Source organism: Pezoporus flaviventris, unplaced genomic scaffold, assembly GCF_033815535.1.
Source record: "Pezoporus flaviventris isolate CSIRO_AGI_PZ_B2104156 unplaced genomic scaffold, CSIRO_AGI_Pfla_v1 ptg000003l, whole genome shotgun sequence".
Lineage (NCBI taxonomy): Eukaryota > Metazoa > Chordata > Aves > Psittaciformes > Psittacidae > Pezoporus > Pezoporus flaviventris.
Window position 1 is genome coordinate 8063399 of NW_026892551.1, and position 15778 is coordinate 8079176.

Consider the following 15778-nt stretch of genomic DNA (forward strand, 5'->3'; position numbering starts at 1 on the left):
TCACCCGAAGAATAGGGGTTGTATTGTGGGTATTGGTTTTTTTGTCTTCTGAAGGTTGATTTTATCATCTAAAGGGAAAATAACTTCTATATTAAATGGGATATTGACTTCCTGTAAACTTCACCAAATAACACACGTACTGTAGGTTTTCTCTCAGCGCTCCCTCTGACACTCTGTGGAAGGGCAAATACCACGAGTAAAAAATGTAAAGCTAACGTTTGATGAAATAAAAGTACCCAGAAGGTTTAGAGCGAGTGGTTCTACAGGATCCACTTTAACTTTTTATTTAAACTCGGGCTACATAGCAAACTATGATAAGACGTTAATTCTTTATATCTCAAGCTTTAGTATATTCATCTGTAGGGAATCCTAAAAGAGAAATCAAATACAATGGGTTACAGTAATTAATTTAGAAACCGTTTCACTGTGGGAATAAGAGGTTATTTTATTACTTTTTCGAGATATCAATTAAGGAAATCTTCCTATTTCTTTCTTGCATTTCTAGCTTGAGAAAACTACGGGAGACAAGTAAATGCATTTTATGTATATATATGCTTCCCTCGCCTTATCGAGCATCTTTGGCTACAAACGTAGGGCTGCAGAGTGGTCGTACCGCCAGTGAACTCGCTCCTCAAAGCCTGCGAGTTTACTGCCATCAGTATTCATGAGGCTGGACGTACCCACGAGGAATAGAAATAACAGCGAACATCAAGATAAAATCTATTACCAGGCCCGTGCGGTGCTGAGCCTGGCTCAAGCCGTCTTCCCGGGGAGCCGGCTGTGTGTGAGGGGGGAAAAGGCTGCGGGGGGCTGGCGACAAGGGGAGCTGGTCCGAAGTGAGCCCCGGGCTGAGCTCTGTGGGGCCGGGGGAGCTGAGGGGGCCGCGAGGCCAAGACCTCCGTCAGGGCAACATCGAGGCGGGGATGTAACTTTAAGCGTTGCTCTAAAGTTAGTGCTACCCCTCTTACGATAAATAGATTAGATAGATAGATGATAGATTAGATAGATAGATAGATAGATAGATAGATAGATAGATAGATAGATAGATAGATAGATAGATGTGTCCCAAGGACTGCGATGGAAAGTTCTTTCTCGCTGACTTGGTAAGTGTAAGACCAAAATCCTTTCATCCTCCTCTCTTCTCTCTGCACCTCTGGAAGATCAGACAGAGTGAAAAGTTGGATGATCGGGCCTCGATGGATTTTAATGAAGGGGCAAAGAGCATCTTGAAGTGGGTGTTTCTCCAGCAGGCGGAACTACTTCACCCGTGATTTGAGAAACAGAGAAGTATGCAGTAGGATGCATATCGCAAGCTGCCGAGACCTTCAGAAGACGCCGAGGGACGGGCCTGTAAAACCTCTGGAGGTCCTCACCTCCTCAGCCTGCGGCTGGCACTGGGCGCAGAGGCGGGATGGTGGCTGAATTTTCTGCCTTTATGGCCAAAAAATAACAAAAAGAAAGACGTGAGCAGAAGGTGTTCGCAAGTCCTGGAGTGGTTCTATGCTCCTCAGGCCAAGGGAAAGGTCTCGCCCGCCAGCTCCCGCCCGAGCCGCCGGCCCCCGCTGTGCTGCGGGAACAGCCGGGGCCAGGCTGCCTGCTGCCTGCCCTCACTGCCCTGCCCTAGCCCTGCCTGCCCAGGGAGTAGGGACCCCAACCTCAGAGGCACAGCAAACCCGGCGGCATGCGGGGAGGAAGGCAGGTCACCTCCCAGACTGGAAATCCGTTCACCCCTGGTCGCCGCTTGCACAATTCTTCCTGGCTCCCAGCTTTTTCCGTAGGGAAACCTGATACACTTGGCCTGACAGCGTCCTGGAGAGTGACTACCGGGGCATCCTATGCCTTCCTCCGCTGGGGGAGGAAGTGAGCCTGGCCTTCTGCCTGCCTCCCGGCCGGGGAGCAAACAGGAGCTCCCCAGGAGGGCCATTGCCTGGCTTTCAGCCGCTGGTAGGAAAAGAAGGATGCCCGGGCCTTTCTCCGAGACCTGGGCACTTCACAGCAGCTAACTTGGCGAAAAGAGGTGCTGTTTCCCACTTTCCTCCTCCTTCTCTCCATCCCTTCCCCAGGAGGCTTTCTGGGAGCTTAGAAACAGCTAGAAGTCATACGGCTTAAAAAAAAAAAGAAAAATTAAAAAAGGGGAAGAAGTCCCCATAAAGTATAATTTAGCTATTCTGCTGCAATGATTTCGATAAATAAGCAGATAACAACCCCTCTTCAGACTAGTGTCTTTCAGTCTCAAGTTCACCCCCCTCCCTCCCGAGATGAAGTTGCATTCCGCCACCCCAGGGGACGCGGTAATGGATGGAGACCTGGCTCCTTTTCGCACAAGTAATTGGCAGCCGTTCCCTCCTTCCTCCCGGCTGGATGGGGAGCTGGGGAAGGGTTTATGAAGACAAATGTGGACTTTACCTGGGGTTGTGGTGTGTGCTTGTGTGCTCCGTGTGTGTGTGCCTGCGTGCCCTTTCGGCTGTGTTTATGCGCATAAATAAGAGACGTTCAGGAGAAACAGAGCAATTCCGATGCACTCCGAGGCTGTCACATCCCTGATCCAACCACCCCGCTGCTGCCCGCCTGCCTGCAACCCTGCTGAAGCAAACAAGGCAGCATCTAGTCGGTCACCGAGGGACAACTTCGGCGTGCCCCAGGGGAGAGGATTCACTGGGGGCTGTTCCCTGGGGATTCACACTAATCCCACAGGCACAGCAATAGTAGATTCACACCTTTGACAGTTTTGCCTCCAAATTCATAAGTAGCTAAAAAAAAACAAAAACAAAACAAAACAAACAAACAAACAAACAAACAAAAAAACCCAAACCAAAAAACCCTGCTCTAAAACGGAGCAGTAACCTCGAATCCCAGGTAACCTCGAAAAAGAACCGTGAGTCATTAATCCCAGTGTCACTGTCACTCCTTAACTTTTCCATTCAAATGCAAGAGTGCTCAAAGAATAAACCACAGAAAAGAGAGAGGAAAGTAAGACAGGAAAAAAGAAAGAGTGAAAGAGAAAGTAAGACAGGAAGAAAAAGAGAAAGAGAGAAAGAAGGAAGGAAGGAAGGGAAAGAAAGGAAGAAAAAGAGCGAGCAATTCCATATTATTTTTTTTTTTTATATTTTTAGCTCATGTAATACAGAATCACTCGTTTCTTGTATATAAAGTACCTGAGTAGCAAGAGGGGGAAAAGACAGAAATGACAGAAAAAGAGAAAGAAAAATAAAGAGAGGAAGAAGGGAAGAGAGGAAGGAGGACTGGGTCAGAGAGAGAGGGAAAGAAAGAGAGTGGAGGAAGAAAGGGAGAAAGGAAGAGTACGGGGGAAGGAGAGGGGAGAGAGGAGGGAAGAGAGGGAGAAAGAGAGAAGGAAAGAAAGAAAAACGGGAAGAAAGAGTGAAAGAGAAAACACGTTCTGTTTGTGTTTTCCCCTTCAGACCACGCCAATGAAACTTGGGTTTTCCTAGGCATAAGGAGAGGGGGCTGCCCGGGAAGCCAGGAGGAGATGCCCAATTCCACCTCTGCAGCACTTCCCTGTGTGGGAAGCCCACGCTCCTCGTGGGCAAAGAGGCTGTCACCGGCTGTGTCTTTGTAACAAAACTACACTCGGCGGTGATGGGGGAATGAAACTATACGGAAATCGATATCCTCGGAGTGCTTCAAACAAACGCTTGCCGCCGCTGTTCTTCCCTGAGAGCCGAAGCGCAGCTCTCCCCCGTGCAGCGGCGGGGTGCGGCACTTCCTACCATGAGGGCCCTCGGCTGCGGCAGATACCACACACCTTTATGCGCGGGTGCCGAGGGGTGCCGAGGGCCGGGCCGGTTCCCACCGCCGCTTCAGAGGCAGGGAAGGGGTGCCGGCCCGTACCCCACCGGCCCCGCCCCGGGGGCGCCCGCCGCCTCCGCGCCCCACCGCCCATCCCCGCCCCGTCGGGGCGCCCCTGGGCAGCGCTGGTGGCCGCGCAGCGCGCACGTGTGGCAACCACAGGTGCCGCAGCCGGCCGGTGCTCGGCGTCGCTGGCTATAAGAGCGGCCCCGCCGCCACCGCCCCTGCGAGACGGGCGAGGGCTGCGGGAGATGCAACAAGGCGCGGGGAGGCAGGGACCGGGGGAGGTGGCAGCGGCGGGAGGAAAAGGAGGAGGAGAAGGAGGAGGAAAGAGAGGGGGAGGAGGAGGAAGGGGGGGAGACAGCTGATGCCTGTCAAAGCCGGAGCCGCCACGCTCTCGCGAGAGCCCGCCCGGCGGTAGCCACGGGATGCGGGGCTCAGGTGCGGGCAGAGCGCAGCGCAGCGCGCCCGGCGCCGGGCAGCGGCAGGCAGAGGAGTGAGACGGCGGGGGCCGGAGGGAGCCTCGCCGCTCTCTCACCCGCCCAGCCCAGCCCCGGTCACCGCGGCGGCGGCGGGGGCAGGGTCCGCTGCGCCACCGCGCCACCGGCTCCGCAACCGCCGTCCGCCGCCGTCCGCGTCTTCCCACGGCGGGAGGAGGACGAGAGCTCCCGGAGAACACTTTTCCCTCGACTTCAGGAGTGTTTGTGGATTTACATGCCAAGCCTTCAAGATGATGTCCATGAACAGCAAGCAGCCGCATTTTGCCATGCATCCTACCCTACCTGAGCACAAATACCCCTCTCTACACTCCAGCTCGGAAGCAATAAGAAGAGCATGTCTACCAACTCCACCGGTAAGGGACAGGCAGCTACAGCTCTCTTTATTTCTTTATTTTTCTTTCTTTCCCTCTCTCTCTCTTACACACAGACACACAGTCTTTCTTTCTCTCTCTCTCTTTCCTGTACACTGCATGTATGTGTATGTGCATTAATAAAAAAACCGCTGCGAGGCACATTTTGACAAGCGGCGCTTAATGTTTTTTTCATGTCTTCCTCTGCAATCATCTGAGTGCCTGTGATCTTCTTTGAAAGCGGTGTTCACACGAGCCTCCGACTTCATCCACTTTCTGTATTAATTTTTATGACTCGGCCTCTGAAGAGGAATGCGCTTTATGTGCTCTTGTGTTTGACACAATTCCCCAGCTGAGAGTTACAGATCCATTTCTTCTCCTTTCTCTTCTTCTTTCTTTTTTATTTTTTTTAATTTAATTTTATTTAAATTTATTTGTTCCCTTCCCTCGTCCCCTCTTTATTTGGATCCTTCCCCCCGGCTTTCTGCCCTTTCTACTCTTTGCTTCTTCTTTTCCTGTTTTGCTCCCCTCCTCGCTCTCTTTCCTATTATTCTACCCCATCCCCTATTTCCCCTCCCTTCCTTGTGCTGCCTCCGGCTATACCCCGCTTCTATCATTCACTTGGCTCTTCCCCCTGCCCCGTATCCCTTCACACTGGCACGCTGCTGCCGGCTCCCCTCCTCCTTCCCCCCAACTTTCTCTCTCCTCACGGGATCCCCTCTCTCGACTTTCCCTGCTCCTTCCCCACGGCGCCCCTGCAAACCCACACTCTCGCTTCCGTCTCCATCCTTCTTTTCTCTTTGACCGCTTCCCAACGCCCCCCCCGCCCTACTTTCCCCGCACCCCTCTCTGTTTTGTGTCCCTTGCAGCTGCAGAGCAATATCTTCGCCAGCCTCGATGAAACCCTGCTTGCGCGGGCCGAGGCACTGGCCGCCGTCGACATTGCTGTCTCGCAGGGCAAGAGCCACCCCTTCAAGCCGGACGCCACCTACCACACGATGAACAGCGTGCCCTGCACCTCCACCTCTACCGTGCCTCTGGCACACCACCACCACCATCACCACCACCACCACCAGGCGCTGGAGCCCGGCGACCTCCTCGACCACATCACCTCCCCCTCCCTGGCGCTTATGCCCGGCGGAGGCGGCGGCGGAGGCGGTGGCGGCGGCGGCCACGACGGGGCGGGCGGCGGCGGCGGAGGGGCCGGCGGCGGGGCAGGCGGCGGCGGCGGCGGGGGAGGCGGCGGCCTCATCTCCACTTCGGCCCACCCGCACTCGCACATGCACGGCCTGGGCCACCTCTCGCACCCGGCCGCCATGAACATGCCGTCGGGGCTGCCGCACCCGGGGCTGGTGGCCGCGCACCACGGGGCCGCGGGGCAGGTGGCCTCGGCTGCGGCGGTGGTAGGAGCGGCCGGCTTGGCCTCCATCTGCGACTCGGACACGGACCCGCGGGAGCTGGAGGCCTTCGCCGAACGCTTCAAGCAGCGGCGCATCAAGCTCGGCGCTGGCCAACCTGAAGATCCCGGGGGTGGGCTCCCTCAGCCAGAGCACCATCTGCCGCTTCGAGTCCCTCACCCTCTCCCACAACAACATGATCGCCCTCAAACCCATCCTGCAGGCCTGGCTGGAGGAGGCCGAGGGCGCCCAGCGGGAAAAAATGAACAAGCCCGAGCTCTTCAACGGAGGGGAGAAGAAGCGCAAGCGGACTTCCATCGCCGCTCCGGAGAAGCGCTCCCTCGAGGCTTACTTCGCCGTTCAGCCCCGGCCCTCCTCCGAGAAGATCGCCGCCATCGCAGAGAAATTGGACCTCAAAAAGAACGTAGTGCGGGTTTGGTTTTGCAACCAGAGACAGAAGCAGAAACGGATGAAATTTTCTGCCACCTACTAGGAGCGGGCGGGAGGAGCGGCCCCAGGGGTTTCCGGGCCGGGTCTGGGTCCAGGGGCCGCACACCCACCGTCGCCGTCGCCCGAGATGCCGTGGGAAGCTCCTGGGGACCAAGGGACGATGTAGAAATTAAACGCGAACTACTCGCTGAGAAGGGAAAGGGGGGCCTGCGGGGAGGGAGGGGGGAGGAAGGTAGTGCGCTATCAATTATTAAAACAAAAAGACATCGGGACACCAACGAGAAGAAGGAGAGAGGAGGAGGTAAAAACGCTCTAGAAACCGGTGGGGGTCACTTCAGCGGCCCCATCCCCCTCTCTGCCCCCCCCACCCCCCAACAGAAAGCGGGAGAAAGAGCAATTTAAAACTTAAACACACACAGACACACACCAATAAATACCGTGACAGCAACAACCACAAAACGAGCAACCTAAGTCACAACTTTCCGAAGGAAAACAAAACCGACCAACAAACCCAGAAGGCGAAACTGTCGGTGATGATGCTACGTTTGGTTTGGGTCTCTTTTCATTGCTTTCTGGTTTTCTTTCTTTTTCTCTGGCTTGGTAATGAATGAGGATGGCGGTGTTTTTTTTGGGGGGGGGTGGAGGGGGTGTCTTTTTCTTTGGGTTTGGTGTGTTTGTTTCTGGGGTTTTCCCCTTTTTTTCTTTTGTATCTTTCTTCTTTTTTTTTTTTTTTTCCCCTCTTCTCTCTTTTCCTCTTTTTCTCCCCCTGCTTTTCCCCCGAACGCGTTTTTTCTCGAGGCTTTGGCGACGGGTCTTGTCTGTGCTTAGGAGCTGTGCAAACGGGGCCGGGGCAGCCGGAGCTCCCGATGCTTGGGAGCGGGTCCCTTTCCTCTCTGCTCTTGCCTCCCTAATCCTAGCTAGCTCAAGGGAAAAAAACACTCACCCCCCACCCCCCTCCCACCCATCCAAAAAAAGTTACTCCGCTGCCCCTTTGTTTCCCTTCCCTCGCCTGCATAGTTTGCGGTTCCATCCGTGTCTGAAGACAGGTCCCTGTCTCCGCAGAGATGTGTCTGGAGGCAGCTGCTAAACCTGCCCTAGCAGGGATGCTCTCCGAAAAGATGATGTTCAGATTCATTAAGGCTAGTGGTTAACTAGGTCCTCTCCCCTCCCTTCCCCTCCCCTCCTTCCCTCTCCATGGCCCCCGGCATCCCTATCAGATTCTGCTGGATTTAGGTTAGCAAGGGATTGCGGTGGGGAAAAGGTCCCGCCTTGGTTTCCTCCGGGGGCCAGGGGTGGTTGCCCGCGGCAGGCAACAGAAATCACCAGTGCAGGGTTTGAAATGCCGTTTGTTTCTGAAGGGTCTGCATGCTGGGAATAAACACACACACAAAAAAAAAAAAAAAAAAAAAGAAAAAAAAAGAAAAAAGAAAAAGAGGAAATCCCATTTGGGCTTAAAAGTCGTTTATTCTAAAAAATAAACGTTAGGTAGAGGATGGGGTTTGGGTATTGGGGAGGGTTCAATTTGCACTATCACAGTCTCCCGGGTTGGAAGCGATGATGTTGTTCCGTAATAACAATGCTGGTACTACTAATGATCATCAAGGTGCATTAGATGTCTTGCGGATTGAAGAAAAAAGAAAAGAAAAAGAAAAGAAATTAAAATTAAATTATCAGAGCTCGTTAGGTAAAACCGCCAGCTTCTTGCAGAAGCGGTTGGTGGCTCCGGCCGACACCGAGCGACTGTTAAGGCTGTTAGCTAACAAGGAGTCTCTGAAAAGAAAATACAGTTCTTTTTAAATCAAAACAAACAATAGACTGAAAGTATGCATGACCGAAAAAAAAAAAAGGGAAAAAAAAAGGCATAGAAAGATCCGTGATAAAGATCCGTGATAAAGTCTCGATAATATTTATTTATTTATCTATTTATTTTGTTATTATTATTAATATTATTATTTTGTGTATCATTGTTTGCAGCGCAAACATTCTATGCATTTTGAAACTGAGCACTAAATAGACTAGCTTCTGGTAGAATCTTTTGTGGATGGTGTAATTTCACAGTTTAACTGCCTGTTTTCACCGAAAACACAAACATTCTTGTCACGTTCTTGTATTTAGATTTAAAAGAGGGAAGGAAAAAAAAAAAAGAAAAAAAAAGAAAAAGGAAGAAAGACGATTGTAAATATTTTCTTTAATGCACAAGGAAAAAAAAAAAAGGTTTCAAACTGCAACCACGTGTGGATCTTGAACTGTCTCACCGAATAATCTACCTGTCCATGTATGTTTGCTGAGCTTTCTCCTTGGTTGTGTCTTTATTACTTTTATTTCTACCAGAAATATTTCTGTAAGCCAAAATACAACAGGGAGATGCGTCCCAGCATACTTACAAATAAAACAAACGTGAAAACAGAATAGTTATTATTATTGGGTGCATTTAAAAAACGAGAGAAAAATAAATATTCTGAGACACGGCTGGTAAATTCAAGGGGTGGCCGTTAGACGATAAGACTAATTCTACCAAAAAGAAAATAGTGAGAGATGTATTTTTCTGCTAAATCCAGAATTCATTACTTTGAGATAGCTCTTATGTGAAAATCGGTGCTCTGAATAAAATTAACTATATATTAGCTGCGTGTGTTTCTTGAAGTTTATTCTATAACTGCAGAATATAAATCAAAGTAAAATTTTAAGAGGACTTCTGAAGTATTTCTTTTCAGTTTGCTGGAAAGGATTATGCACCTACAAAATATGTATAAAGAAGAAAAGCTGGGGTGGTTTCAGGTTTATATGTTGTTCTGACTGGCCTAATTGCACTTGATTATGTAACGAGATACTGTATTTTTATTTTGGGTTAATAAATATGAAAATCCTAAACTGATCTCTCCTTATGGTGTAGAGGCAATCGTTGAATAGGAACGTATAGGATGCCACCTACTGCTTCAAGTGATCAAAGAACCTCTTCCTATTTTCTGATGACCTGTGACTAGATCAGATGCCAAATGTAAAAAGTTCCTTAATAGCTGGGATTATTTCTTCTGTAGACATATTTCAGCCAAATCTTTTTAATTTTGCCGGTAACTCTGTGAATCAAGACACGTGATGTTCAGAAAAGAATAATACGTTCAAAAAGCTGTGATTTTAAACAACTGTTGATGTTAGAAAAGAAGCACTAAAGGTATTTTTAAAAGAAACCATAGGTCTCGTCCACCGGAAAACGACTTGTTTCTGTTGTTATTAACTTGAAATGTCATCAGAATTTTTAATAAATGCATTTGTAAAAATATTATTTTATAGAAAAGTATTATCGGATATCATTTTTGGAGAGTCAGGAATGAACAAATAAAAATAGTTACAAATGCTGGGTTTCCTTTCATCTGCCCCAAAACGATTGGAATGTTACAAGCGACACCACGTTTGTATTATACGGTAATGACCGATGTATGTATTGAAAAGTTAAGGAGCTTGTTTTGTAATAAATACAATCCTTATCGAGTACAAAGAAAACAAATTCATATGTTAATAAAACAGATGGTGAAAATAAAAGCTTTGCAGAGTTTCCTATTTTCATGGTAGGAAACTGTGCAAAACCAGAATGTTCTGCTTTCCGTTGAGTGAATCAGAATAGTTCATAAACCCACCAAATGCTCATGAGGCCTTTTAAACAAATGCCTCGCTAAAAATATCGAAAGGAAGAAAGCAGGGGAGAAAGCAAATGAGAAAGGGAGAGAAAGAGAGAGAAAGAGAGGAAAAGACAGGCAAGAAAAAAAGGAAGGGAAGAAAGGAAGAGAGAAAGAGAGAGAGAGAAAGAGAGAGAAGGAAGGAAGGAAGGAAGGAAGGAAGGAAGGAAGGAAGGAAGGAAGGAAGGAAGGAAGGAAGGAAGGAAGGAAGGAAGGAAGGAAGGAAGGAAGGAAGGAAGGAAGGAAGGAAGGAAGGAAGGAAGGAAAGAAAGAAAGAAAGAAAGAAAGAAAGAAAGAAAGAAAGAAAGAAAGAAAGAAAGAAAGAAAGAAAGAAAGAAAGAAAGAAAGAAAGAAAGAAAGAAAGAAAGAAAGAAAGAAAGAAAGAAAGAAAGAAAGAAAGAAAGAAAGAAAGAAAGAAAGAAAGAAAGAAAGAAAGAAAGAAAGAAAGAAAGAAAGAAAGAAAGAAAGAAAGAAAGAAAGAAAGAAAGAGAAAAAACGAAACAGGTAAGAAGGAAAAGAAAGGGAGGAAATAGAGAAAGAGAAATAAAGAGAAAGGGAGAAAGAGAGAAAGGAAGGGAGGGAGAGGGAGGGAAGGAAGGAAGGAAGGAAGGAAGGAAGGAAGGAAGGAAGGAAGGAAGGAAGGAAGGAAGGAAGGAAGGAAGGAAGGAAGGAAGGAAGGAAGGAAGGAAGGAGAAAGAAAAAGAGAGAGGCAGAAAGGAAGAAAGAGAAAGGAGGAAAGGAAGAAAGGAAGAAGGAGAGAAAGGAAAGGAAGAAGGAAAGAGAGAAAGAAAGAAGGAAGGAAGGAAGGAAAGGGAAAGAAAGAAAGAAGATGTTTCTGATTGTGTTTATAAGCTCTAACTTAAGGTCTATTAAAATTTTTGCATTCGAGGAAAAAAAAAAAAAAGAAAATACGGCAAGGACGAAGGTGCACAGCACACAGATTCACATTTATTCCCCAAGCGTATGCAACCTCCTCCATATAGACTTGCAATTTGTGACAAAAAGATATAGATACGCACACTCCCAGTACGTGTGCAACGGGCAGGGGCCGTTGCCACTGGGTCCCTAACGGCAGGGCCGAGCCCCCATCGAAGCCCCCTCCGTACCGCCATCCTTCGAACTGCCTTTTCCTACACACCTGAGGCATCTCGCTGCCTTCCCGATGTGACTTTCCAGTACTCAGTCCGTCAGACCCGTGCTGGCTCCTGGAATTTCTGCTTAACACTTGCTCTCCTATTGCTTTCAACTTAGATTAGGCCATCATAAGTGAATAACAGACACCCACTGCCACGGCAGTATTGATTTTTACTCTCCTGTGATATTAAGACTAATTCGGTCTTGGTTCAACAAGTAAAAAGTCTTCCCAGAAGGAAAATGAAGTGTCCTACAGCACAGGTTTTATGGTTTATGTGCCTACCTCCCCGCCTCCCCTTGTCCCCCCCTTCCCTCTGAAGAGAAATAGATTTGTCGACAGATAATTATTTTAACTCTGACGGACTCGAGCACATAAAGCTTGATTCCGCCGCTGCCGCTCTGTGTTATTCTGGAATTTCCCAAACGATTTTAAATCCCTCCAGTTATTTATGTCTCGCTTTTCAGCCGGCGCTATTTTTTATTTAAAAAAAAAGCTCTGTTATATTTACCTACTGATTCGGGGCGAGGGGGGAAGGAAGGGGGGCGGAAGGAGGGGAGAAAGCCTAATTGATTTTAAATTTCCAATTCGCTTGGGAACCCGTTTTCACCTGCCAGACGGGGGTCTGATTATGGATAATTATGTTATTTAAGAGTAGATAAGAGGCTGATAAGAGCATGGAGGCCGCCCCTGCCTGGGACCCGGACCCTTCACCGGCCCCGGGAGCGAAGGAGACACATGCGGGGTCGAGCCACGGCGTGGCGGGTCCGGGCTGCAGCAGCAGCCGCCACCATCCCCATCCCGTACACCGCTGCAAACACAATTACGGAGCTGCCGTTAATAATTCATGGGCTGAGATTTGGAAAATTAATAAAATGAATTATAACAAGAGGCTAATTAAAAACTTTAGTAATTGTTGTCAAGGCAGCTTGATGGGAGGCGTGCTGCACGGACAGACACCCCCCCACCCCGCCTTCCCCTTCCTTCCCGCTTTCCCTTCTTCCCCTTCAGCTTTTGGAAAAGTATTTCTTTTTTTCCTCTTTTGTAACCCCTTGGCACCTGAAGGAGGCTCTATTTAGGAGAAAAGCAGTGGGTGGATATATAGGTCAGCCCAGACCTGAAGACAAGTCTCTTCTCATTATGGCGAGATAGAGCAGTGGGTGGCGGCACGGATGGATGGATGGATGGATGGATGGATGGATGGATGAAATCCAGGGATCAAAAGTTAATATAAATGTCACATAGAAATCTTTGAAGAAAAGGCCATAGCAAAAAGCGGCGGCTGGCACCAGGGCGGCCCAGCCCCGCTGCCGGACCGACTAGAAGCAGCCAGCGGCAGGCAGGCGCCCCGTGGGCAGAAACGCACCTTTTCTGCTTTTGCTCTGGCACAGCCGGTAACAGCGGCAGCCGGTGCTGGGGTCCACGGGGAGCGAAGCGGCAGCACGGTACTCACCGCGGGGCCTCTGGCCTCCCACCGCTAATTTAAGGTGCAAACTCTAAAACGGACTTAACGCCGTGTTTCCGCCGGCAGAAGGGGCCCCGGAGCCCTCTTCTGCTGCAGTGGTGTGGCTTTACTGCAGTGTCACCAGCCAAACCCAGCCTGAAGCTGATGGCCAAGGGGCAGCTGGGCAGGCAAAACCTGCTCCCCAAACTGGTCTCGGGACTTGCGAGGGGTCACAGCCCCTGCGGGAAAGTAGGAGCCTTCGTCTGAACTGCATCTTAACTCTTTCAGCCTGCTTTCCTAAGTATGCTAGAGCACCTCTAACTCTGGGGAGAAGAATTAAACACCTCTTACAGAAAAATAATATATATATATATATATATATGTATGGGGAAGCGAGGAGGGGGAGTGACTTAAAAAAATTGATATCATAAGACATTAATCACTCTAAAAACTGAAGTATTTAGCAGGCTTTATATAAAAATTAAATAAATAATATAAACGCACACACGTTGTGTGTGTTGGTACGTTGAAGACCAATTGTTTGATTTTTCAATATCGAGTCCTAAAAGCCTCAAAATAGCCTCCCTCTGTGTGGACACCAGCCGACCACTCCCCGCTTGCAGAGAATGAAGCACCCGGCTAGGTCCCAGTGCGAAGCCCCAAGCCCGGTTAGGAAGCAGGAGCCCTCCCATACTCCGCGCTGCGGTCGCTCCCGGGGGCGGAGAAGGAGTGCGGGCATCCCTCGCCCAGGTAAAGGGAAGCTACTTAGATGTGTAAGCCCGAGCTAAAATGTGTAAAACCTGTGGTTGTACAAGCTGTGGGTCTGGGTTTGCTTTTGGGTTGCTGTTTTGGGTTTGTTTTTGTTTCTTTTTTTCCTCTTTCTTTTTCTTCTTCTCTTTCTTTTCTTTTTTCTTTTTTTTTTTCCCCTCCGATATTTTTTCTTTTCTCTCTCTCTTTTTTTTTGTTTTCTTTTTTTCTTTGATTTATTAAAAAAGGTATTCTTTGACAAGAGGACGGCATGTCAACATGAATGAACCTTTTCACAGGCTACGTAACAAGGCGCCTATATACATAACTTCACCCTCCATGATGGTCATTATGTGGACCAAATTACTACCAAAAGTTTGTTCGGTGACTAATTACAGCTCACTAAACCTCTACCTCTCTTCAGCATAATGTATACAAACTTTTGTACACGCGGATCAGAATGAAACAAAGTGTTGACAGCATCCAGCAGTGGAAATTCACTTACACAAGACTTTTTTTCACTGAAGTGTTGACAATAAACATTTAATGAAGGCAGAGACTTGGATGTCTCCAGACAGTGTCAGAATACTTTAAACAGACCATTAGCATGGCTTCTTCTACTTCAAACAGAGCACACTATACCATAACATTATAAAAATACAAAGTATGAAACAAATAATCTGTTTATACAGATATTTTAAGCTGTTTTCACGAGCTCTGACATCCCCTGTATTTAGTAACAGAAACTTACTCATTTCAGATTACTCGCGCTTAAAAAATGTTAAATACAGTTAATGCAATATTAATCGCCCTTTGGTGATATAAAATGCAATATTTTCAGGCAGCTATCGAGCTTTTCTAGAGGAAGAGCTGATGAAAACAGTCACAGCTGAATAGTGGAGAGAAAAAAAGCTCTGTATTTATTGCTTTTGTTTGGCTTTTGGCTACAGAGACAGGAACATTCTAATGGGGTAAGGACATTTATTTTATCTGCAATCTATTGCTGCTAGAGCAGGAGTGGCAGATGGGGTTTGGTGTTATATTCACAGAGTAATTTAGAGCAAATCCTAATAATTAATAATGATTTATGTTAATTTCAATCACTTATGTGACTTTATTAAAGCACTGCTGTAAGAGGAATGGAAAGCGGGGGGTGGAGGGGAGACTGGGGAGAGGCAAGCTGTGTCTGACTGAAACCAAACCGTATGCTTGAAGGGTTGCTGTGGTGGGGGCTCCAGCGCAATTTCTGACCTGAGGAAGCAGGCACCAGCTACCCCTGGTGCATGGCTTGCTTTTGGAGACTTGGGCATCTCCGGTGCTCATGCCTTAAAAGCAAAGCCCTGTGTAGAAAGCCTGTCCGCCTACGAAGCGAAAAAAACAAGAGAGCAAGAGAAGAGATAGGGTTGCGAGAGAGACTCGTGTTATGCAAAATGCATTGATTGTGTGTGAGGAACCTGCGATGCTGATGTGCTGAGCTCCCGAAAGAACAGAGGAGGCTGCTGACGATATAGCTAGAAAGACCCCGAACGCAGAGGACGTGAAACTTTTGTTCTGGGCTGCTTCAGCGTGGTGGAGGTCTGCAGTGCTCTGCTAACCTCACATTGACTTTACTCCTCACTGCAATTCACAGAATCTTAGAACGGTTTGGGTTGGAAAGGACCTAAAGATCATTTAGTTCCGACCCCTCTGCCACAGGCAGGAACGCCTTCCGCTTTTCCCCACGGGCTTTTATATTCTTACTAGGGAAAAAGTAAAATCTAAAACTTCAGCTATCGCAGTGAGCTTTTCGTATTTTCCTCTATCACCTTCAGGTTCATTACCAGCTGATGGTACCGGAGTGCACACACACCAACATATCGCCATGTGGGCACTGAAACGGGAGATGCTTGCAAAGCCGGGAAATCTCAAGCCAGCCAGTGCTGCTCTGCATAGGCTCGGTTTGATGTAGGAGAGAGGAGTACTTACAGGATTTTGAAAGGGAGGGTGCTTTTCGCTTCTGGCAATTTACTTTCCCAGCTACCTTTATGCGGTTTTCTGCCTTAAGGCATACAGTCTGAAAGTAAAACATCAAAGCTGCTTATTAACACTATTTTCCTGAAATCAGAAGATAAAGCTACCTGAAACATTTAATCTGGTGTTAGCATTTATTTCCCAACAAAACAACCAGAACAAAGTTCAAAAGAGCTAGGGCAGTTATCTACAGGAGTCTAAAAGGCAAAGTGCAGGGAGTGATTTATGTTTCTGTCAGAACTCTTGAAATGGATTAAATAAACCCTA

General features: G+C 48.1%; 1 protein-coding gene and 1 long non-coding RNA gene across 3 annotated transcripts in view; one reads left to right on the forward strand and one right to left on the reverse strand.

Moving 5' to 3' along the window:
• Window positions 1-4281: 4281 nt before the first annotated feature.
• Window positions 4282-6690, forward strand: POU4F1 (POU class 4 homeobox 1). The gene is given in 3 exon segments (XM_061445199.1): window positions 4282-4660; window positions 5527-6161; window positions 6163-6690. Coding segments are annotated over 3 exon segments (1143 nt in total). The 5' UTR covers window positions 4282-4537; the 3' UTR covers window positions 6548-6690.
• Window positions 6691-14028: 7338 nt separating this feature from the next.
• Window positions 14029-15778, reverse strand: part of LOC133265035 (uncharacterized) — a 188204-nt gene continuing 186454 nt past the window's right edge. For both annotated transcript variants that reach the window (XR_009741849.1, XR_009741850.1), the window contains 2 exons: window positions 15467-15554; window positions 14029-15118 (listed from right to left, as the gene is read on the reverse strand). This is a non-coding gene — a long non-coding RNA (uncharacterized LOC133265035). The remainder of the gene's footprint in view (window positions 15119-15466; window positions 15555-15778) is intronic.